The following is a 24,727-nucleotide window of genomic DNA, read 5'->3' as shown; positions in this document are numbered from 1 at the left end:
CGGATTTGAGGCAGAGTGTATTGAGAACATGAGAGAAAACAAAGTTGGGGGCAGAGCTCAGCCTGGCCGCAGGTGCTGCAGAATGAAAGGTGGGCTCTTCCATTGATGGCCCTCAAGGGTCGAAGGGAGCAGGGGTCCAGGGCAGGGGCTTCACTCTCTTCTGGGAGGGGCCAGGCCTGAAGGAGCTGAGCTCACTCACAACTCTCCCATGCATACCCCCTCGATTTGTGTGAAATGAGCTCACTAAGAAGGCACCCCTGTTCCCATGGAGACAAGCCCAGAGCTCACAAAAACTGCAGGCTCAGCCCAGCATGGGCACCGCCTCCACCACCCCTTGCCCCACTGGGGAGCCCAGAAATAGGGCTGGGAAAGAGAAGTGGGTGGTCCTCGGCCCCCAGCCTTGCGAAGCTTCCATCTGAATCCTGCCACTTGTGTCTGTATTCTCTCACCCCCCACAAAGCTTTGGTCGGGGGCTGTATCATATCACCTCTAAAAGTGTCAGAGGTGATGGGGAGTCTCCAGCTACCTGACTTAACACCCTCACTGTATGAATGTGGAAACTGAGACCTACAGACACACATGCAGTTGGTCTGTTAGAATCCAGGTTTCAAGTCCTAAATTTTCCTCAAAACTCTAAGATCTCCTCTGCCCCTTCCCACTGCACTGCTATGCACTTGCCCCAGCTCCTGCTGGTACTCCCACTGTCCCCAGGCAATCTTGAGCCTGAGCCAGCCCAGCCCAGCCCAGCCCAGGCATCCCTTGGCCTCTTGCAGCAGCTCATTTCAACCCTTCCCTCACCAGGTCACCCTCACAGCCATCTAATGCCACCTGTCCTTTGGCAATAGCCCATTTCCTTTCTCTTTCTTCCCGGGGGACTGTCTTGTCACTTACAAGGTCTTCCTTCAAAGGACCAGCCTATCCTCTCAATCCTCACAGATTGTTACAGCTAGAAAAGCCCTCTTTGTATAAATGATAAAACTGAGGCCCAAAGAGAGAACGTGAGTGGGCCAAAGTCACACAGCAAATGGGAGGGTAACATGGGACCAGAACCCTCCTCTCCTGCCTCCCCCTGGGCCCCGTTCCAGTGCACTGAGGTGGCTTCTTTTAGTCAGGCAGATCTTGGTTGAATCTGAAGCCAAGAACAGCCAATGGATACATGGCTAGGGGCCACCCTCCCTGTGGCACACCCACATCTGCACAGCCTCCTACAGGGCTCTCCTTCTCTTGGGGATCCCCTGGGACGTCCCCTACCCCTACAGCAGTGACAGCAAGCCAGGAAGAACTGGGGCTGAGGCCTGGGCCCAGTGGTCTCCCTAAAACAGAGCCAGGCCTCGGAGGGGGCAGGAAGAAAAGCGTCAGACAGCAGTGGTGGGCTGAGTCCGCAGCCAGCAGAAGGACCCCGGAGAGGAGCGCAGGCGGAGGCGAGGCAAAGCTCTCTGAAGCAGCGGAGAGGAAACGGTGTCCGGAAGGCAGAGGCAGAAGAGACAGGCCCATGGAGGTGAGAATCCAGCGATAGGAAGAAAGATGCCAGGAGCTTGAGCCTCAGGAGGGAGGCCTCCACTGGGGCAGCTGAGGAGGCAGACCCTTGGCTGGCTGACTCCACAGGCACTGGCAGGCTCTGTCTGCTCCAGAAGTCCCTGTTAGGATCCCCTTCTAGGCCACTCCTCCAGCAAGACGCTGGCATCAGACGCTGCATCCCTACAGCTCACAAAGGCCAGAGGATGCCCCTCTACGCATCAGGGCTTCCAGACAGTTCTCTCTCCATGACCCTCCTCCCCACTCAGACATGGAGTCCGACCCCTGTTGTAGTAGGGGAGGGGCAGCTTCAGCTCAGAGAGGGGAGGCGACTCGCCCAAGGTCACAAAGCCAGCTGGTGGCCGCATCTGACCTTGAACCATGGACTCCCCATTCTCCTCACTCAGCTCTGTGCCATTTCCTGCCACGTCTGCTCTCCATCTGGCCCTCAAGGAGGGGAACTTGACCGGCAGTGGGACCCCAATGGGGTTCGTTACTTGAAGCAGAAGGAAGGCTTCCACACCTGAGCCTCAATCCCGGCGTTCCGGGTAGAGAAGGAGGGCCTGGGGGCCTGCTTGGCTCGGGGAGACCATGCCCTGGAGGGAGACACAGGGGAGATGTCACCGCCGTAGGGAGGGCTCACAGCCGTGGGCTGCAGGCTCTCCTGGCCGGGGGAGGTGTAGAGGCCCGGTGAGGAGCGGGAGGGCCGAGGCAGGGCAGGAGACGGAGGGAGAGCCCCCTTGGGCAGGTTGGGCACCAGGTCCAAGGAGCTGGGCTTGGCAGGCGAGGCAGCTCTTGGTGAGACCTTGGCAGGCTCCTTGATAGGCGAGAGGACAAAGAGCGAGGGCCGCAGCTGGTACGGCGGCTGCTTGGTGGGCTCTGGGCGCAGGACCCCGTTCTCAGGCAGGTAGCCATGGTAGAGGGAGGCAGGCGGGGTCCGGGCTGGGCTTCGCGATGCCACTCGGAAGGCCCCGGGGGCATTAGTGGGGTATTTCCAGGAGGAAGGCAGGGACATGGTAGGTGATGGGCAGCGGGCCAGCTCCGGTGTGTGACTTGAAGACTCGATGACATATTTCTCCATCCGTGACTGGCGGCGGGCATAGAGCTCAGCCCCCTTCCCAGAGGCCTCGGAGAGGTTCTGGTTGGGTTTGGGCTTCGGCTTGGCCTGGATGCGGGGTGACTTGAGGCAGGAGGCCCACTCTGGGACTGCCTCCTCTACCGCCGCGGGGCTGGCCCTGTCGCGAGGTGCTGGCTCCTGCTGGAAGTTGGAGGCCTCGGCCCCCAGTGCGAAGGGCTCCTCCTCCACGCCTACCTCCCCCTGGTCCCTCTGCCGCCGCTTCTCATCCGCTGTCTGTACCAGATCCAGCAGGTCTGGATTCGGGGTCACCTTGGGCTTCTCCACAAAGGTAAACATGGATTTGCGGCTGCCCCGGCGGGCCATCGACTCCTCTAGAATGCCTGTCTTGCTGGCAGGAACAGCCTGGCCCTTCAGATGAGAAGACTTGGGGTCGGAGCTGGGGTACAGGGCAGAATATGAGGGAGGAGACCTCACCCAGGAAGCCAGAGGGGCTGTGGACAAGGTCTCAGTGTAGGTGGGGGGTGCAGTGAAGTTCCCCAAGGGGCGTCTTTCTGAGGCCGGGCTTCGCTGCCCCATCAGCCTCCTTTCCACCATGGGGCTGTGGGACATTATGTGTCTCTGTGGCCGGGGACTCCTGTCTGGGATACTGGGGGGCTGGGGAGCCGGGGCCTTCTCCCCAAAATGTCGTCTCTCTAGCATGGGGCTCCTCTCCATCTGGCTGGTGCCTCCTGGCGCCTGGATCCCAAAAGGCCTGGCCGTCCTGTTGACCACTGATGGGGGCTTGGCCAGTGTGAAGTGGACCTCACTGTAGACCTTGGTGGGTGTGGTGGCAGCTGCTCGCCCAGACATCTCTTGATCTGCTGACACCACTAGGGTGTTGGGCTGGATGTCAATGAGCAGAGAACTGGACATGAAATCTGAGGCTGGGGGCCTGGAGCTGGGGATGAGCGTAGCTTCTCTGGAGAAGGTGCTGGTGGTGGTAGCTGGAGTTGATACCTTGTCAATTAGGAGTGTGCTGCATCTCACTTCCTCAGCCGGTGCCTGGGGTTGCCCGTCAGCACACAGGGTGCTGGGTTTGGAAGCAGGCACTGTGCCACTGGATGGGAGTTGGGCCTCTGAGGAATTCTGTTGGATGCTAGAAAGTGGCAGGCTCTGTGGGACGACAGTTGCCGGTGGGTTCTGATTGACATCGGTGGCTGGCGGGTTGTGGCTGCTGTTAGAAACTGGTGTGGTGAGCGTGGCACTGGGCGAGGCAAGGTTTTGGTTGACATCTGCAGATGGGCTGTGGTCCTCAGCTGGAGGTGGGGCCGGTGAGGACTGCTGGGCCTCTCGGTTTTGGGACAGGTGGAGCCCATTGGCTGTCAGCAGTGCTGCGTTCTCCTTTAGATAAACCACCAGTGGCACCTCTTCCTCCTCACTGGCCACCCTCTCCAGGTGCCGCAGCAAGCTAGCCTCCTCTGAGTACCCCTCCATGCTGCGGCCAGGGACCCCTCTGTCGGGGCTCTGGGGATTGGGGTGCCGTGGAGGGCCTGGCTCCGGCAGCGAGGTAGAACTCAGGCTGAGCCCCGGGGCATGGCCTGGGGGGCTTTCAGGGAGCACTTTGAGGGACTCTTGGCTGGGCTTCTGTCCCCTCTGGCCGTGGCTCTCCAAGGTGAACTCGTTCACCCTCTGCCGGCGCCTGTTGAAGAGTTGGACGCCACGGGAATTGGAGCTGGGAGGGGTGGTCAGCTGGGCTGCAATCTGCTGGCTCCGCGCCTTGGCCTCTTTCAGATCCTTCTCCGTGAGGCTAGTGATCTGGCCCAATGCTGCGGGGAGGGACAGAAGCCCAGTTAGCAAACAGGAATGCAGTGACACAGGGGTGCACAGACAGACAGGCAGACCGAGATGGAAGCCTCGGCCCTTCCTACACAGGATCTCTTCTTCTGGAATTTAATTGTCACTCACTGTTTCTTAGAATTAGCTCACTTCGTAATCAGCCCTGACCTACCTTTCATGGCCCAACTCAAATGCCACCACCTCTACGCCACTCTGATTATCCTCTCAGGATTAACTGGTCCCTGATTTGGATTCCCCCTGACAGTTGCTGATACGGCACTTTACCAAACTGAGTACGAACACCTCACCCTAGAAGTCCCACTGTGTCCCTGGCTCCTCCCCACCGCCTTCTCCTCTCTCACTAGGCTCTGCCACACTGGCTTGCTTTCTCTTCCCTGAAAATGCCAAGTATGTTCCTGCCCCAGGGCCTTTGGACTTGCTGCTCCTTCCGCTTGGAATAATCTTTTCCCAGGTAGCAGTCCATGCTGGCTCCTTCTTGCCACTCAAGTCTCAGCTGGAATGTCCCCTCTCTGGAGGCACCTTTCCTTCTCCTATCCCAATCTGTTTTGTTTTCTCCATAGCATTCACCAAGTTGAAATGATTTTTATGTTTCCCTCTCTATTATCCATCTCCTCACCTAGAGCATAGCTCCAAGGGGGCGATGACCTTGCCTGACATGTTTTTTGTTTTTTTTTTGTTTTTTTGAGAAGGAGTTTCGCTCTTGTCCCCCAGGCTAGAGTGCAGTGGCGCAACCTCGGCTCACTGCAACCTCCGCCTCCTGGGTTCAAGTGATTCTCCTGCCTCAGCCTCCCAAGTAGCTGGGATTACAGGCATGTGCCACTATGCCCAGCTAATTTTTGTATTTTTAGTAGAAACAGAGTTTCACCATGTTGGCCAGGTTGGTCTCAAACTCCTGACCTCGGATGATCCACCCGCCTTGGCCTCCCAAAATGCTGGAATTACAGGCGTGAACCACCACACCCAGCCACCTGACTTGTTTATCGCTCTAACAGCAGCTCCTAGAACGGCACCTGTCATACAGTGGCACTCAGTAGATATTGCTGAATGCACAAATGAACCCCCAGAATATTTTCTGTGTGCCTTCCTTAGGGCCCTTTATACTTTCAGACTTATAGTATAGGAATGTGCCCTAATTTTTTTAAACAAAAATATTTTAATAAACCACTGTCTGGTTTAATTTTTTTAATTTGTATTTATTTATTTTTTTGAGACAGTGTCTCACTCTGTCACCCAGGCTGGAGTGCAGTGATGAGATCTCAGCTCATTGCAGCCTCTATGTCCTGGGATCAAGTGATTCTCCTGCCTCAGCTCCCCAAGTAACTGGGACTACAGATGTGTGCCACCATACTCGGCTAATTTTTTTTTTTTTTTTTTGAGATGGAGTCTTGCTCTGTCGCCCAGGCTGGAGTGCAGTGGCCAGATCTCAGCTCACTGCAAGCTCCGCCTCCCGGGTTCACGCCATTCTCCTGCCTCAACCTCCCGAGTAGCTGGGACTATAGGCGCCCACCACCTCGCCCGGCTAGTTTTTTGTATTTTTTAGTAGAGATGGGGTTTCACAGTGTTAGCCAGGATGGTCTCAATCTCCTGACCTCGTGATCTGCCCGTCTCGGCCTCCCAAAGTGCTGGGATTACAGGCTTGAGCCACCGCGCCCGGCTAATTTTTTTTTTTTGTAGAGACAGGGTTTCACCATGTTGCTTAGGCTGGTCTCAAACTCAGGTGAGCTCAAGTGATCTGCCCACCTCAGTCCCTCAAAGTGCTGGGATTACAGGCATGTGATTTGATTTTATAAAGAGATGTCACTAATATTTCCCCTTTTTAGAGTAGGTAATACATTCACATAGTCTAAAAATTTATTTATTCATCCATTTTTATTTTATTTTTACTTTTCTGAGACAGGGTCTTGCTCTGTTGCCCAGGCTGGCATGCAGTGGCACCATCATAGCTCACTGCAGCCTCAACCTCCTGGGCTCAAGCCATCCTCCCATCTCGGCCTCCCAAATGGCTGGACTATCATCAGTGTGCACCACCACACTTAGCCAATTTTTTCTTTTTTGTATTTTTTGTAGAGAAGGGGTCTCGCTATGCTGCCCAGGCTGGTCTCAAACTCCTGGGCCCAAGTGATACTCTGGCCTTGGCTTCCTAAAATGCTGAGATTATAGGCATGAGCCACCATACCTGGCCCTAAAAATTAAAACATAAAAAGGTATACAGTAAAAAGTGTCACCCCATCCCCGATTACTCCATATCATAATCAGGTAACCACTGCTTGTGTCATTATTCTATCTCCTCCCAGGATTTCTTCCCATTTTTACTTAAATAATCATTTTAAAATTCACATCCTTTAACACTAGAAAAGTAACAAATTGAGCTAGTTTCACCAACGACTACTCTAGAACATTGCATTCTTTTATTTTATCTGCACAAGACCACAATGAGATAAGCATTGCTTGCCTGTGTTTTTCAGAAGAAGAAACGGAGGTTCAGAGATATATAAGGAAATCCCCCAAGGCTGCAAAGCCAAGGGTGACAAAGCTAGAGTCAGAACTGTTCTTTCTGGGGTTTCCAGCCCATGCTCAAGCTGTCTGCTCATCCCAAAAGGTCTCTTTGGGACATAAGGGGCAGAAACAAGGTCATCAGGGGTAAGGGGTCAGTCTGGGACTTGAGGTCCTGAGATCAGGCTGAATTCAGTCCCCTATTAATCTATAAGATCACTATAGGCAACCATTTCTCTTTCTATCCCCAGTGCCCAGCTGGCACACAGTTGGTGCTCAATTTATAATTGTTGAATAATTAATGAACAAAGGATGCATGAACAAACGACTTGACAGACAGGTGGATGGATCAGCCTGTGACCAGGGTCAGAAGCAACATCAGTGGCTAAGAAAATTCCTCCCTCCGTCACCCCTCTCCTCCCTACTGTGGGAAGCTAATTAGTTCTTGAGGAATCTGACCCTGCTCTCCCCTCCCTTGCCCTCATTAGCACTGGCCATGGCATGCTGAGTCTGTCTCCAGGGACAGTCTTTCTAGGCATCTTGCCAGCAAGGCTCTGAATTCATGGACTCTCAGAGCTGGAAGAATTCTTATAGAGGAGGTATTTCATCACCACCCTGTTTCATAGGTGGGAAACAGAGGTCCAGAGAGTAGCCCAGGGTAGAGCCAGCTGACCCCACATGGGAGCCACAGGGAGGTCCACACAGAGCAGAGAAGCTGTGACCAACAGCGTCACAGCAACTCCACTGGGGCTAGGCCAAGTAGCCACAGGTTTTCTGGCCACAACCTCCTTCTTCCCTCCTCCATCGAACCTGGCTTTCCCCTAACCTATTAGAAACAGTGAAAGCATACAGCCTATCCCACCCACCCATGATACTACTCACCTCAATAGGACTCCTCTCCTGCCTGGATCACCCTATCTATTAAAGATGTCTATTAGCCAGGCTGTTCCCCTGGGAGGTGCCTAAGGGATGGGGTGCCAGCCACACAGGAGGGCTCTGAGAGGTTGCTCAGCTCATGCAGCATCTGCTTAGAAACCAGGTGTCCTGGCCTGAATCCAAGCTCTGCCATTTGCTAGCCGTGTGACCTTGGCAAGTTACTGTACCTCTCAGAGCCACAGTCTCCTTAACTCGACATGAGTGTTGGGAGGCCACAATGAGATCATGAATGCCAAGGCCTGACTGCCATGAAGCCCAGGTGGGCAGAGGGCTCATGCTCTCCCGGCATAAGCTGGCAATTGGTCACCCCATTCCCCTCCCTGGAAAAGGTCAGATACTCTTCCAGCATAGGAGATTCGCTGAAGGTCAAACAGCAGGGGATTCCAGAGCTACGGGGAGGCAGAGCTTACTGCCCCCAAACACGGAACCTCGGAATCTCAGAGGCGGCTGTCACCAAGTCCAATCCCCACACAATTCTTGCATCTTCAAAACCACACCCTTGAGTGTGCAAGTCTCTGCTTATATACTCAGGTGACATGAGCTCACTCCCCCAGGAGGTGCCTTCCACTAATTAACATTCCTCAGTTAGAAAGTTCTTCCTTACATTAACTTCCATCCACTTTTTTTTTTTTTTTTTTTTTTCTGAGATAGGATCTTGCTCTGTTGCTCAGGCTGGAGGGCAGTGGCGCCATCATGGTTCACTGTAGCCTCAACCTTCCAGGATCAAGCATTCCTCCCACCTCAGCCTCCTGAGTAACTGGGACTACAGGCATATGCCACCATGCCTGGCTAATTTTTGTATTTTTTGTAGAGACAGGGTTTCACTGTATTGCCCAGGCTGATCTTGAACTCCTGAGCTCAAGTGATCCACCCACCTCAACCTCCCAAAGCGCTGGGATTACAGGTGTGAGCCACCATGTCCAGCCTTCATCCACTTTCTTGATGTGGGTCTGCCTCCCCAGGCTGCACAGAAAAAAATCTTCTCAGCCAGGCGCGGTGGTTCACGTCTGTAATCCCAGCATTTTGGGGGGCCAACGCAGATGGATAATGAGACCAGGAGTTCAAGACCAGCCTGGCCAATATGGTGAAACCCCATCTCTACTAAAAATACAAAAATTAGCTGGGTGTGGTGGCAGGCGCCTCTAATCCCAGCTACTTGGGAGGTGAGGCAGAAGAATCACTTGAACCAGGGAGGCAGAGATTGTGGTGAGCCAAGATCACACCACTGCGCTCCAGCCTGGGCGACAGAGCAACATTCCGTCTCAAAAAAAAAAAAAAAAAAGTTTTCTCGTTCATTCCAGCCTGACAGCCCTGCAGAGATTTGCAGATACATCAGATCCCCTTGGGACAGGGTCAGGATAAACATCTGTGGTCCTACCAGTGTTTCTTATGACACAGTTGCAGCAACAGTAGCTAACATTGATTGGTCCCTTACTGTATACCTATACACATACTTTACTCATATTATTTAATTTTCAAAACAACCCTATAAGGCACAAATTATTGTTATTTATTGATGAGAAATCTACGGCCCAGAGAGGTAAAGTGAGCTGCCCAAGATCACAGAGCCAAAAGGAGTAGAGCTGTGTTCACACCTGGCTCTGCGTTACTGCAGAGAGCACTAGGCTCCTGGCTGGCTGGTTCCCACCGTGCAAGGCTCATAGAAAGCCCTTCAGTGTTTGATTACTCCAGACCTCGCAATGCCCTTGCATTTTTCTGCTTTTCTCCTTACTGGCTCTAGAAGGCCATGGGTTTAGAAAATCCTCAAATGTCAGAGTGTGAAGGGCCTTTAGAAATAAGCTGGCCTGGGAGGCCCAGCCAAGGAAGGGGTCAGAGAGGAGGATGTGAGTCCAAGACCAGGTCAGCTGACTCCCAGTGAGGCTCCATTCACAGCCTGGGCTGCTGCTAAGATCCCATCACTGCCACCTCTCTGAGCTTAGAACTGCTCCCAAGCTACTGTTCTGGAACAAGAGGAATGGCAGAAAAGGCCAGGAGGTAAGAGAGCTCTGCCCTCCAAGGCAAGCTCCTGCAGCCCACACTCCAGCCCACAGTGACTCCATGGAAAAGGAATTCAGCAGGAGGTTTGGACCAGATCCAGCCAGCCATCCAGATGATTTTTGCCACCCTTCACAAACAAAGCTGGGGAGGGAGGGGCACCCCAGAGTCCCTCGTAGCAGGGCACCAGGGGGCAAGTCCATCCAAAATTCCTCAGACTAGGGAGCTGCCCTCTCTGGCAATACCCCAGGCAGCTGCTCCAAGATCTTGCTCCTGGTGTCAAAGGTAGGGGTGGGGAAGTGGCCAAAGGCTACAGGGGACAGGTACCTCATTGAACCCTCAATTGGCCTGGCTGTGGCCTGCACTTGTGCAAGTCATGATGTCCCCACCGCCTCCCCACCCAAACGGATGCAGAGCCAGGTTGGGGGGGCTAGCCCTTTAAAGACCCACCCTGGACATTGGATCAGGAGCCCTGAAGACAGGCCTTCAAGAGAGGAAGGCGTGGAGCGCGGACACAATGAAAAGCTGCCTGGGGTCGGGAGACTTGGGTCCAACAGGGTAAATCCTGAAGTGGAGGAGTAGGCAAGAAGCCCCAGCACAGTCATTAGAAGGGGGTTTGCAATGACCGCTGTCACTACCAAGCCCCCGCTGCAGCCCAGGTGCAGTGCTGTGCACTTTATGCTTACCACCTTGTTCAGTTCTCACAGCACCTCCAAGAGGTAAGTCCTGTGATTCTTCTCATTCTGCAGGTGAAACTGGGGCTCAGAGAGACCTGCCCAGGGTCACACAACTTAAGAGTGGCAGAGCTGGAATTCAAAACTCAGAAAAGTCTGGCTCTGAGTCTAATCTCTTAACTATTCTCCTTCCAGACTAGGACTCTGGAAAGACGAAAAACAAGAGAGGCTCCAGTGCTCCTGGATGATGGTCTGCAAAGCCCTCTGCTTCCTCATCTCGTGATCAATGCCCCTCAGCAGCGTCTTCTCCCCTGAAAACCCAGCTGCCTAGAACAACTCCTTCTTTCTCCCACTTCTTCCTCTCAGAAGAAGAGTTGATGAACTCATTCTTACTAAGGTAGAAAGGACTGCTAGGACATGAAAGATTAGTAGAGTGGGAAGATCACAATGTTGGGAGTCAGGAGACCCCAGTTCTCGTTTGGCGTAGGAAGGGACAAACCCTTTCTCCCCCGCCACCACCCACTGTGGACAGCTGCCTGTTCTGCCCACCACTTGGGGCCCGTGTGGACGGAGGATCCGCAGGAGGGAGGTGGGGCCGGGGAGGGGAGGCCAGAGCAGAAGGTCAGGACAGGGAGAATTCAAGGAAATGCTTCTTCACACGATGCCGTCAATGGGAGTGACTAGCCAGGGTCGGGTGGGGTGGGGTGGGCCAGGGGGCCAGGGGTAGGAATAGAGATTGGCTCAAGGCAGCCCATTGTGGTTGTCCAGGGGTCTTGGCAACAGGAAGGGTAAACAGGCTGGGTAAACTGCCGCCCTGGTGAGGTCAGGAAGGAACCAATGACTGGCCACTGCACAACCTCTGGCTCAGCTGGGGGCAGGAAAATGGAGAGGCCTGAGTGATGGCCTGGCTACCTTGGCAGCCCCTTCCCCATTCCTCCCGCTGAAAGGAGGAAATGACGCAGGCTCCAGGCCCTGGGGACTTCTCCATCCCCAGAGTCATGGCGAGTGCAACCTGACTGGGGCCGGCAGACTGCCAGACCTCCTCTTGGGAGGAGAATAATCTAGGCTTTGGTGGGAAAGACTGCCGGGCATGGGAGAAGACACAGAAGTGGGGTGGGGAGCCCCAGGCCCAGCCCCCGCCTCACCACTCACAGGCTGGCAGAAATCACCGCATACCTCTCCCTTGATGCCCAGAGGACAGACTAAGATCAGAGGGGGATACCACATGCCCTAAGTCATATACCCCAAGCCACAAAGGCACCTCCGGGTGCTCATCTTACTCACTCTGCTGGGTCCTCCCTGAAGCCAAGCTTCTCCCTGGATGCTCCTGCCGGCCTTCGGGCCTCGGTTCTCAAAGCCTCCGGCAAAGGCAGCCAATTGCCTGGCTGACGAAGCCAGGAAAATCCCACATCGACAGCAACACGACGGAGCTGGATATGACTTTTCTCCTCCACAGATGACTCAGCCCAGCTCTTTATCAGGAAAACCGATTTTGCAACAGCCTTTTAAATGGCCTCTCCACCCCCAGTCTCTCCCCCGCCAATCTACCCGCCCCACGCTGCCAGATTCATCTTCCTCCCTCTGGGCTCCACTCATGCCTCTCTCCTGCTCAAAACCCTCTGCTGCCTCCCCAGGACATGGAGGATCAAGAGGAGAGGCTTCATCCTGGCATTCAAAGCCCCTCCATTGGGGCCTGCCCGAGAGCTCACTCACCTTCTCTCTGTGCCCTCAGCAACAGTGGAGGGAGTTCGGTGGCCTGCAGTTCCCACAGTTGCCCAATGAATTCCTGCCTGCAGAGCAGCGTTTGCACAGACCCCCTCTACCGGGAACCCTCCTCTGTCTCACATCCTTTCTACATGCCCTAATCCCTCAGATTTCCGGCCTACCTAGAATGCTACCACCCCCTCCAAAAAGCCTTCCCTGATCCACCAACGTTCTATCTGCACCACTTCATAACCATCACCTTGTGTGTTATTCATTCTAGTAAAAGTTATCTTTCAGGGTGTGCTCACCACATGCCAGGTGCCAGGACAGGGCCTTACTTCACTTACTTCCATAGCAACCCAGGAGGCCAGCACTATCCTCATCTCCACATTAGAGAAGACGCTGGCTCAGAGGGGTGCAGTGACTTGCTCAAGGTCGCACAGCCAGCCAGAGGAAGAGCTGAAATTCAAGCCCAGGTTGGCCCAATGCCCAGTCCAGGGCCAGTCACGTGGGCCATGCCGCCCCTCCCAGTGTTTGCTTTGTAGCAATCAGGCTATGGGCCCTATTTTCCCCTAGAGACTGCAGCGGCCTCGAGGGCAGGGGCCTTTACGGCTTCACCTCTGTATTCCTCCCTGGTCCCCTCCACATCTTTCACTGGCACTTGCAGAATAAACATGAAATCTATGAGAATGACAAGAGCCAACATTCTGGGAGCACCAGATGTTGCCAAGCCAGGGGTTTAATGTGCCTTTTCTCATTTAATCCTCACAGCAGCTCAGAGAGGAGGTTCCCTTATCCCCATTTCGTAGATGAGGAAGATGAGGCACACAGAAGCAGCTAACTCACTCCAGGTCTCACAGCTTAGCAAGGGCCCCTCATGGTCTGACTGATCTCAAGCCTGGACGCCTTCCTTCCAAAGAGCTCCCCACAGGGCAAACTCACCTCCCCTACTCACCCACCCAGGCCCAGCCCAACAGCCATTTCTTGTCGGAAGCCCTCATCAGTCCATTCAGACTCCTAGATCAGTGCTCCTCCCCTGTTCAACCTGGCCCAGAGGCCTCAAACAGAAACAGGGCTCAGAGGAAAGAGCAGGTTGAGAAAACTCAGAAACCCAGGGGAAGGAGGCTGGGCCTGGCCAAACTTCTGGTTTCTCTCTGCTGGCACTGGGTCAGGATCAGGGAGGGCAGAGATGGAAGGGTTAGGAGAAGCTAACATGAGGGCTCCTCAGTCAGCGCGGGCCCGACCCATCTTCTATCCTTGCAGACCACAAGCCCTGCTCCCTGCTGGCTGACCAGGGCCCTGCCAAAGGCCAGGAGCCACAGCCTCTCTCTTGCCCACTCTACTGGGGTAATCATTAATCTATAATCAGTCGATTTTTAGAAACTTTGAGATGGTAACCCAGAGAGAGGCAGGCTGAGCCCCAAGTATACAGCAAACTGAAAAGGGAGGGCTCACAGAGAGGATCACAGGATCACAGCCCAGCCTTCCACCTCTCCAGTCCAACCCTGGTGAGCTAGGCCTGTGCTCACAAAGCCCCCTCCTGCTGTTTCACTCTCCCCACTCCCAGCTCCCTGGAAGCCTTAGGAATACAGAAAGGACCGTCACACCCTGCCTTTCCAGAGAAAACGCATAATCTAAAGGACAAAAAGGTGGCAAGTCAGGGCAGGGGAAAGAGGTGGTTTCCCCTAAACTGCCTCTGCCAGGGTCAGGGCGAGGCCTAGGTCATCTGTGGGTTCCCTACTCTTCCCAGGGCCTGGCACACTCTGGGCCCACCACAAAGATGTGGTCCTTCTCCTTAGCCCTGTGCCAGCCTAGGGTCAGGACTGGTCTCCGTCCTCTGTAAATGTCCCCAGACTCAGCAGAAGTCATCAGCCAGGAGGGGCTGAAACCATCACTGTGTTGACTAAATAAACTACTAAAGGATGAGCACTTCCACAATCCAAAGCCTCCCCCTTCATATTTTGCTTCACCATTCATCCCTGGAGATGAATTTTAGATTTGTCTAAATCCAAGATTCATCTAGATTCTAGATCAAAGATCTAGAGGGTGGTTCCTGGGAGTGGGAGGAGAAGGAAGGAGAGAGCAACACGCTTGTGAGAGAAGAGGGAGATGAAGTCTCAAATCACTGTGTTAGATCTAAGAGGAAGAATGTTTCATGAAGTGAGGGGAGAACACAGAACCTAAGAGAAAGATGAATTAGGATGAAGCAATCCAGGAAGGCTTCCTGGAGGAGGTGACATATGTCCTAGATCTTGAAAGATGGAGATAAGGAAGCATTCTTTTTTTTTTTTTTTTTTTTTTGAGACGGAGTCTCGCTCTGTAGCCCAGGCTGGAGTGCAGTGGCCGGTTCTCAGCTCACTGCAAGCTCCGCCTCCCGGGTTCACGACATTCTCCTGCCTCAGCCTCCGAGTAGCTGGGACTACAGGCGCCCGCCACCTCGCCCGACTAGTTTTTTGTATTTTTTAGTAGAGACGGGGTTTCACCGTGTTAGCCAGGATGGTCTCGATCTCCTGACCTCGTGATCCACCCGTCTCGGCCTCCCAAAGTGCTGGGATTACAGGCTTGAGCCACCGCGCCCGGCGAGATAAGGAAGCATTCTAAGCAATGAGGATAGCTCAGCAGAGACTAGGAGGTTCAAGATAACCCCCGCCCCACTCTCCTACCCACCCACATACCCCAAACCTAGACTAGCTGAATAGAAAGGAAATTTTGATAGAAGAACACACCCACTGGGCTTGCCCACAGGCCAGGGGTGAATGGGAAGGGCCAGGAACAGTTCCACAGGAGCTACGTACATTACCAGGCTCAAGACCAGAGACCAGAACCTGGGCCTCCGGTGAGTTACATAACCGCCCCCCACTCCTTGGGCCACAGAGCCAGCTAGGACCCTCCGCCTCCACCTCTCCTGCCATCTGTCTCAGCAGCTTCCTTCTTATAGGAAAGGACGCCCTGCAGCCCAGCTGAACGTGAAGGCCAGCGCCCTGTGGTAAATTCCCCACATTCCTTCCTCACAGAAAAATAAATAACTCAGAGAAAAAACGCAGGAGGAATGATAATGACAAAGTCACCGCACATGGGGTAAACAACAGAGAGATGAGGTTTATCCCCGGGAGGCGTCATCACCAGCCTGGGGCTCTGGGACAGACAAACCTGCCCCCAACCCCTGCAGGTCCCCCAGACGGGGTCTCAGGCTCACTCACAGCTGCCAAAGAAGGCACTGGGAATCCCTCAGTCGTGGCAGGTGGTCACTGTGCGCAAACTCGTCAGGGGCCGGGTGCACTCATGTTCATCACTCAAGTTGCTGCTTCCTGAGCACATCAAATGTGCGAGGCGTTCGGTTTCAGTGTTATCATTTTTCATCATGTTGTTTTATTTTATCCTCACAAGATGTGAGTTAGGGAGTGCCATTATTCTCATTTTACAGATGAGGAAACTGAGCCTCAAAAAGAAAGGTTTTGCGATTTGTCAAGGTTATTTGGCCAGTGAGTGGACTGTGGGTTTCCAGCCGGCCCCTCGCTCCCGAATCCATTCAGCCTGCCTGCTCCTCCCACAGACAGCCCTCCTTTACCAAATCCAATCAGAGGTGCAGCCAGTTCTTCCCCCATCTATGGCTCAGCAAGGCATCCAATTCAAATTGCTGGGCTACCTTCAGTAAATCATTCACCTCTCTGAGTCTCAACTTCATCATCAGTGAAACAGGGATGATAATATCTGGTTTGCAGAGTAGCTGCTGAGTAAATGAGATGCAGCAATGATTTCTAAAGTATAAAGCACTGTGCACACCTTGGAGGAGTGGTTGACTGTAGGCTTTTGCACACACCCACCTCTGCATAACTCGACCAGGCTGGGGCTGTATCTGTCTCTCTCCCTGTCTTCACCACCCCTCTCTGGGTCTGGTCACACTCGTCTGCTCATCATCAACCCCATCCCCCTTCCCAACACCCCCTAGCATCCTCTCTGCACAGGGATCCCCATGTCACTTCTAGCCAGAATCAGTTTTGAACTCCAGGGCCCCTCAGAGGAGGACACCATGGCTCTGGGGCGCTGGAGGCTGCTGACCCTTCCATGGCCCTCTCCTCTGCTGCCATTCACCCGTTACCAGGCGGGTCTGGCCCCGCTCCAACAGGAGGAGTCTCCTGCCAGGGAAAGGCTGAGCCATGCGGTCCCGCCCTCCATGTTTCCCTCAAACTACAAAACAAAAGAAGACTAGACGTCAGGAGATTTGGTTCTAGGGTCTGTCCTGTCACAACCTGGGCGAGACGCTGGGCTGATCCCTGACCCTCTTGGGGCCTCAGTGCATCCAATTTGTCCAAAGGAGGGATTGGACTGGTCTGGTGGTTCCTAGAGTGTAGTGCCCCCACCACTAATGGAAGCAAAAAGGATTTTAGGTGGTACCCTGATATTTAAAATCTTAATAGTTATGTACATTTCAAATGTGAATTGGAAAAGAGGTATAATAAACACACTTGTGATCTCAGGTATATTACTGCTTAAGGAGAGGCTAAAGTGGACATTTCACTGGCAAAATTTAAAGAAAATACGTACAGGTGGTGCATGGATTCATTCATTCCATGAGTATTTATTGTACACCAACTAAGGGCCAGGCACTGTTCACAGGTGTGAAGGGAAACAGATTAAAACCTCTGCTTGCATTCAAGTAAGGGAACAAGATAATAAATACACAAGTAAGTCAGATGGTAAATGCTATAAAAAATAAAGCAGGGACTGGGGGTATACGGACTGTAAGGGTGAGGAGTGATTTGCAAAGGTAGATATGATAACCAAAGGTAGATATGATAACTAAAGCTATCCTCACTGAGAGGGCGCATCTGAGCAAAGAACGTAAGAAGGTGAGAGAGTGAGGCATATGCTTGTCTAGGGCAACAATGCAGGCAGAGGGAACAGCGAGTGCTAAGGTCCTGAGGCAGGCTCATACCTGGCAGGTTTAAGAATGATACACATAATATGGAGGTAAGACATGAATAAGAAAAGCGTGGGCCGGGTGCAGTGGCTCACGTCTATAATCCCAGCACTTTTGGGAGGCTGAGGCGGGGAGATCACTTGAGGTCAGGAGTTCAAGACCAGCCTGTCCGACATGGTGAAACTCCATCTCTACTAAAAATATTCGCCAGGCATGGTAGCGCATGCATGTAATCCCAGCTACTTCAGGGGCTGAGCAAGAGAATCACTTCAACCCAGGAGGCGCAGGTTGCAGTGAGCCAAGATTGCACCACTGCACTCCAGCCTGGGTGACAGAGCAAGACTCTGTCTAAAACCAACCAACCAACCAACCAACAAACAAATGTTTTCTGTAATGGCCCTTCTCCTTCTGAGCTCTGCGTTGCAACCCTTTCCATACACACACACATACACCTGCAACATACACGCATTCTCAGTAGCCTCTTAACGCTGGAGAGGCTCCAGCCGGCAGCAGCACATCCTCCTCTGCACGTATGCCCACACACAGAGGTGCTGCTTGCTTCCAGCCTGTGCTACACAGAGCAGAGCGTGCCCAGGCACACATGCACACCCACAGAGGGGGCAGGACATACACACAAATATGTGCACACTGAGCACCCATAGGTACACGGGACTCATATGGAAGGCTGGCATGGATGGACGGGCATCAGGTACACACCTTGTGGGACATACATGTTTCATTCCTGCCACGCTGCCCTGTCTTCAAGTAACCGGGTTAGCAGACAACTCTTGCCTTGAGGGCACATGCTCCTGGAGAACGGACAATGCACTGATGGTATGGTTTCAAATTCACTTCTCCAGTATCTCTGCACCTCACTCATAGTCTCCCTTTTCCAAGGGTACATTAAAATCTGCCACTTGATGCTCAAATGAGCCAGGGGATCATGTGGCTGTAGAGAGTGTCCCCTTTTGTGTGTGTGTGTGTGTGCGTGTGTTTTAAGACAGAGTCTCACTCTGTCACCCAGGCTGGCAGGCGGGAGTGCAGTGACATGATTACAGCTCATGGCAGTGACCTTCCAGGGATAAGGGATCCTCCTGCCTCAGCCTCTCAAGTAGCTGGGACTACAGGCATGGGCCACCACACCCGGCTAATTTTAAAAGATTTTTTGTACAGACGAGGTCTCACTTTGTTGCCCAGGCTGGTCTCAAACTTCTGGCCTTAAGCAATTCTCCCACCTTGGTCTCTCAAAGTGTTTGGATTACAAGCATCAGCCACTGTGCCCAGTCGAATATCCCCTTTTCTATCCTTATTGCCATTAGATGGAATAAGCCATGTGAAATGCCTGCCATAGCACCGTACACCTTAGCACCATCACCAGCATCCTCACCTGTCACCAAAGTCATCTCCACCTTCATTCCTCTAGGGTTCTTGGGGGCAACTGAAGAGTAGAGGGAAAGGATCAGGCCAGGAGCTGGAGATCTGGGTTTTAGCCTCAACCTGGTCTCCAATTCAATGTGAGGCCTCTGGCAAGTTCCTTCCCTTCTCTGGTCCAGATCAGAAACTTGTAGGTGCTTCACAATCCCTCAGGGAATGTGGTCAAGATGCAGATTCCTGGGCTCTACCTTAGACCTGTGAGACCACAGAATATGCACCTTAACAGGCTCCCGAAGGGGTTCTGTGCACAGCCAGGTTGGGGACCCACTGGGCTTTAGAGTCCATGATCTTATAACTAAGTGTGTAAGTTAGTTAACACAAGAAAATGTCTGGAATACAGACTTGCACACAGTAAGACTCCATAATGTTAATAAAAAATTTAATAAAATATATTTTTATAATTGTCTTTTTAAAAAATTTTTATTTTAATAGAGGTGTGTTTTCACTAGTTTCCCAGGCTAGTCTTGAACTCCTGAGCTCAAGCAATCCTCCTACCTTGGCCTCCTAAAGTGCTGAGATTATAGGAATGAGCCACCGCACACAGCCTATGATAATTATATATGGTAATTTTATAGCATTCCTTGACTATGCACACTTTTATTTTTTATTTATTTTTTATTTTTTATTTAGTTTTTTATTTTTTTGAGACGGAGTCTTGCTCTGCTGCCCAGGCTGGAGTGCTGTGGCCAGATCTCAGCTCACTGCAAGCTCCACCTCCGGGGTTCACGCCATTCTCCTGCCTCAGCCTCCCGAGTAGCTGGGACTACAGGCGACCGCCACCTCGCCCAGCTAAACAACACTTTTATAGTTTTCCTAGCACTTTTCATCCATCAGAGATAGAGACAGAGCAAGGATTGTTACACCATTTTACAGACTAGAAAACTGAGGCACAGAAAGGACAAGGGACCTGCCCAGGATCTCATGGTTCGTTGGCTCCCAGCCAGAGCCGTTCGCACAGCCTCAGGGGGTGCACCACTTCGGGGCCTTATCCTCTCATCCCATGTGATTTTGACTCCCAGCCCCCAATATAACTGTCCTTCCACTCCAGGTTTATGAAAACTCTGAGTACACATGACTTCTCCATGACTCTGGAGAATAGGACAACCTCAACCAGTTAATTTCCTTCCAGCCACAAGATCCTTCTCACTAGTAGTGCAGAGAGTCCCCAGAGCCCTAACGCTACACACTACCATCTGATCTAAAATAGTTGTTTTATTCTAACTAATCTGAGTTCAACCTGATCACTAGCTATGGTGACCTTTACCAAGCCTTATATGTGCTGAGCCTCAGTTTCCTCTAAAAGATTCTTAATTTCTACTCTGCTATGTTATTGCTCAGATCAGCTCTCACATAGGCAAAGGCCTGAAACCTACACTACTGCACATTAACTCTCTGGCTAAAGTGTGAGCTCTTGGAAGGGAGGAACCCTGTTTCATCCACCCATGCACCCACATCTATGGCTTGTAATATGTGCTCAATAAATATATGCTGAATGCATGATGAAAGGAAATGATATGGCCAAAGCAGCTCTTTCCTAGTCCTAACTGACCATGGTATTTCATGAGTCATTTCCCAGGTCGAGGGGTAGGGACTCTGAGCAGGGATGAGCAGGGCCAGAAGGAATGGTTTCTGGGTCCTGGGAAATTGCCCTCCATCTGCATATAGTGGACCGCCTGCCATGGCTGTGATGAAGGCCAAGCTGGGAGGCGGTGTTCTGGGAGTCCTGGATGTAATTCTGTTGACTCACAGACATAAATAATGCACTAGTATGTTCTCTCCTCACCACCCTGTCACACTAAGAATAGCACCGGCTACTCTTTCAGGGATTCCAAGGGGAAGAGGGCAGGACAGCAAGATAGGGACAAGCAGGGAAAGACGTCACTGGACTATGGACTATCAAGCACTCCCTCTCCAAAGCCATAAAGCAGAGGTGCCTGGAGGGCAGAGCTGAAAGGGCCCTTAGAGGCCAACTGTCAGGAGTGCTCAAGAGGTGAGCAGATGGCACCCACCCCTCCACCAGCCTGTTTTATCTTTTCCTCCTCCTTTCTGACGCCCATCCTAATAAAGCTTGTGCCTCTAGCTTACCCCTCCACACTCCTCCCCCTCCTTGTTCATGGGATGAATAAATATAGAGTGGGTGGGTGCCCTCTTATGTGTTTACATGTAAAGCTTTAGAGAAAGAAAAATATGCTATAGATTTTCATTTGTCTTAAGTTTAAAAATAACTGACCTAGAACAGTGCTTCTCATAATTTAAAGTACATGGAAATTACTCAGGAATGTTGTCAAAATGCAGATTGTAATTCAGGAAGTCTGGGATGCGGCCTGGGATTCTGCATTTCTAACAAGCTTCTGGGTGATGCCGATACTGCATCCATGGGCCACACATTGAGTGCAGAAAAATTAGAGTATTTATCTATAATAGAGATGGGGAAACTGATGCCCGGGGGGAAAAGGGGTGTGCCCTAGAGCGTCCAGCAGAGCTGGGCTCAGAATGCAAGCCTCCCGCCTGCCATCCCAGGACTTTGGCTCCGGGGTTGGTGCCTGGAATGGAACAGGGGACAGGCAGCCGTTACAGGCAGTGGAAGTAAGTCCAGGGGCGGCCTTCATTCAGACACAAGCTGACCCTCCTTTGTCCACAGACTCCCACAGGGAATAAAAGGAAGTAAGAACTCACCTGAACAGGGTCACTCTACCGCAGCCTCCTGCCCAGGAATGCACTCTCACCAGCTTACATCTGAGACCTGCTGGGCCTCCATAACCCTCCTTGAAGAAAGAAGGGAGAGATGGCCCCAGACTCTGCATTCAGCCACCTCATGAAGTGGCTGAGGGGGCATGGATGGGGTCTGTCGATAGCACTATCAGGGTGGACATCCAAGGGAAAGACGAAAGGAAAAGAGGAAAGACCCGCCTCCCAGATCAGCACCAGCATGCTCCTCCTTCCTATGATCCGCCTCAAGCCCCTTCACAGGCTCCAGGCCCTGTACCACCAGCCCCAATGCCCCCACCCCCGCGCTACAGCTCCTGTCGTGGTGCTTCACCTCCCAGCCAGCGAGGCTCCAGCCGTGCTGACCCTCTTCCTAGTGCTCGGCCAGCCCAGCACTTTCTCCCCTCAGGGCCTCTATACTGGCTGCTCCTTTTCCTAGAGCCCTTTCTTCCCTTGCCCCCTCGGCTGCCCCTTTCTGACCATACTTCTCATCCTTCAGGTCTGTTCACAGATCCCAAGGCCCTCAGAGGTCACATTCTCCTGTCATAACACCCTCTGCCTCTCCCCTAAACGCTCATCACCTTTGTAATTCCATCAGGATTTGTTTTCATGTCAGTCTGCCTGTCCCTGCTGGGCAGGGACCTTGGCTAGGTCCATGCCCCTGTGCCTCAGCCATAGCTGGGGCTCAATAAACAGTTGTTGACTAAGTAAAAGAGCAAATGCATGAAACACTGCTTACATCACAACTGCAAAGCCTCCTGCCTCCATGCTTCCATGTGACCTCACTCACCCGAGTTGTACAGGATTGGGATTTGCACGATTATCTGGGCATCAGCCTCTGCTGTGCTGCACCTTAGCTGAGTGGCCACTGCAGGTCACATCACCTCTCTGAGTGGGGTCTCCTGCACTGTCTGTCAGGTCTAAAGGAGAGAAGAAATCTGGAAAAGAACTTTGATTGACAGCATTACCCTGTCAATGTCTGAGGCCCAGAGAGGGAAAGGGCTCATTCAAGGCCACACAGCCAGTGTGTGGGGGATGCCAGACGCCCCTGGCACAGCTTCAACTCCACAGCTGAGCTTCAGGCCCACCCAAGCTCAGTAAGTGCACCATCTGCCTGGAGGCTGGGCAGGGATGCAGGAGGGAGAGGAGAGGGTGGACGGGAGCATTCCGCCTCAGGCCCAGAGCCAGGGTGTGGTGGGCGGGGCCCGCAGCAGGAGACCTGAGTGGGGCCTGGCAGCCGGGCACAGGGGAGCCAACTGGCTCGGGCTGGGTGGTGGCATGCTTGTTCCCTGTGCGCGTGACAGTCTATTTTTTAATCCGTACTCTCCCCATCCCCCAACTCCATGTGCCCTCCCAAAGGACCCCATATTGGGACTAATGTCCTGGCTGAGGAGGCTAGGACCACCTTAGTGATCCGTGGGAGGGTCCCCAATATCTCATCTTCCTATGGAGCCCACAAGAACTTAGTGGCCCAGAAGGCAGGACAGGAGGCTCAGGGATGAAGCATGTCCTCTGCCTGTGTGACCCTGGGCTGGTACCTAAACACTCTGACCTCAGTTTCCCCTACCTGTACAACGGTGGCAGTGTGCCAGACTGCATGGGAGTTTATGACAACTTAAGCACTTATGAGCCACTCAAGCTCCAAGGCACTAACAATGCCCACTCATCAGGCCCTGGCAGAGCCTTCCACGCCCACAGTGACTGCAGGGCACCCTTGATCCTCTCCGACCTACTCCCAGGGGAGTAGAAAGGTTGAGCTGGTTCAAGGGCCGATCTCAGAGCCCTGGACCCTAGACCCAGTGAGGCTCCTCCTTCCAGGACCTCAGCTTCAGGGATAATGAGGATCAAAGATGAATGCTGTCTGTTCTGGGACAGGTGGCTTGTTTTTCTGAGTCCCTGGCACTCCATCTAGTGTGGGAGAGACCATGTTGTGAAGAAGTTAAGCACATAGTCTTTGGGGCCAGACTGCCTGCATTTGAATCTAGTCACTTACCAGATGTGTGACCTTGGAAGCTCACTTAACCAACCTATCCGTGCCTCAGTTTCCCACCTGCAAAATGCTAATAACAGTACTCACCTCATGGAGTGATGCATGAAGAACTTAAAGCACCCATGGTACATAGTAAATAACAGTAAATAATCATTTTTCAAGAACTGTGGCTTTTATCTTTCAAGCACTCTTAGACTCCAAGAGATTTTATTCTGGAGGATTACACACAAGGGTCTCAGGTTAGCCCACTCTCCTGTCCCAGGGGCTCACCCAGCCTGCCCTTCCTTGACCCTTGACACCATGATGTCAGCCCCTCCTGCTAGCCCCATGTTTTTGGTGACAAGCCAGTAAGGATCTTTGTCACACCCATGATCCCCCCAGATCCATATCTCAGCAGTCAGAAGTGAAGCCTGTGGCCCAGAGGAAGCAAATGATTTGCCCAAGAACACCAGCCAGTCAGCTAAGAGCAGAGGTTCAAGCATCCATTCCTGAAGCTCAGTCCAGGCATTTTCCGCTGTACTTGTGCCAATGCTCCCACCATCAAAACCTGTTCCTAGGCCAGGCATGGTGACTCATGCCTGTAAGGCTGAGGCAGATGGATCACTTGAGCCCAGGAGTTCAAGACCAGCCTGGGCAACATAGTGAGACACTGTCTCTACTAAAAATACAAAAATTAGCTGGGCATGGTGGCGCATCTCTGCAGTCCCAGCTACTTGGGAGGTGGGAGGATCACTTGAGCCCAGGAGGTCAAGGCTGCAGTGAGCCATAATCATGCCACTGTACCCCAGCCTGGGCAGCAGAGCAAGACTCTGTCTCAAACAAACCAACCAATCAAACAAAAACACCTGTTCCTTGCCAAACATCAAAAAGTAACTTATAGTGAGATACAACTAGTCTTGAGCAAGAGCCCATCTCCTTAAGAACTTGCTATTCCTATTTTTTTTGGTGGAGTCTCACTCTGTTGCCCAGGCTGGAGTGCAATGTCATGATCTCAGCTCACTGCAACCACTGCCTCCTGGGTTCAGGCGATTCTCCTGCCTTAGCCTCCCGAGGAGCTGAGATTACAGGCGCGCGCCACCATTCCTGGTTAATTTTGTATTTTTAGTAGAGATGGGGTTTCACCATGCTGGCCAGGCTGGTCTCAAACTCCTGACCTCAGGTGATCCACCTGCCTTGGCCTCCCAAAGTGCTGGATTACAGGCGTGAGCCACCACATCTGACCACTATTTTAACAGAGATCAAAACATGACAATACTTTTTTTTTTTTTTTGGGACGGAGCCTCGCTCTGTTGCCCAGGCTGGAGTAAAGTGGTGCCATCTCTGCTCACTGCAAACTCCGCCTCCCGGGTTTATGCCATTCTCCTGCCTCAGCCTCCCGAGTAGCTGGGACTACAGGCGCACGTCACCTCGCCCGGCTAGTTTTTTGTATTTTTTAGTAGAGACGG

General features: G+C 52.6%; 1 protein-coding gene across 5 annotated transcripts in view; it reads right to left on the bottom strand.

Annotated features, from left to right (window-relative positions):
* The window catches only part of SYNPO (synaptopodin), a 42,363-nt gene that overhangs the window by 6,801 nt on the left and 10,835 nt on the right, over nt 1–24,727 (bottom strand). For 2 of the 5 annotated variants that reach the window (XM_033180612.1, XM_033180613.1), the window contains exon 2: nt 2,039–4,398. In XM_033180612.1, coding sequence (XP_033036503.1) covers nt 2,039–4,398 — 2,360 coding nt within the window. Of the gene's footprint in view, nt 1–2,038; nt 4,399–11,811; nt 12,017–21,262; nt 21,352–22,082; nt 22,213–24,727 lie in introns of those variants that run through there. The other 3 variants (XM_033180614.1, XM_033180615.1, XM_033180616.1) reach the window with 3 other exon arrangements.

This window comes from Trachypithecus francoisi, unplaced genomic scaffold, assembly GCF_009764315.1.
Source record: "Trachypithecus francoisi isolate TF-2019V2 unplaced genomic scaffold, Tfra_2.0 Lachesis_group2, whole genome shotgun sequence".
Lineage (NCBI taxonomy): Eukaryota > Metazoa > Chordata > Mammalia > Primates > Cercopithecidae > Trachypithecus > Trachypithecus francoisi.
Note: the sequence above shows the minus strand (reverse complement) of the source record. Positions and strands in the feature narration are given on the sequence as shown.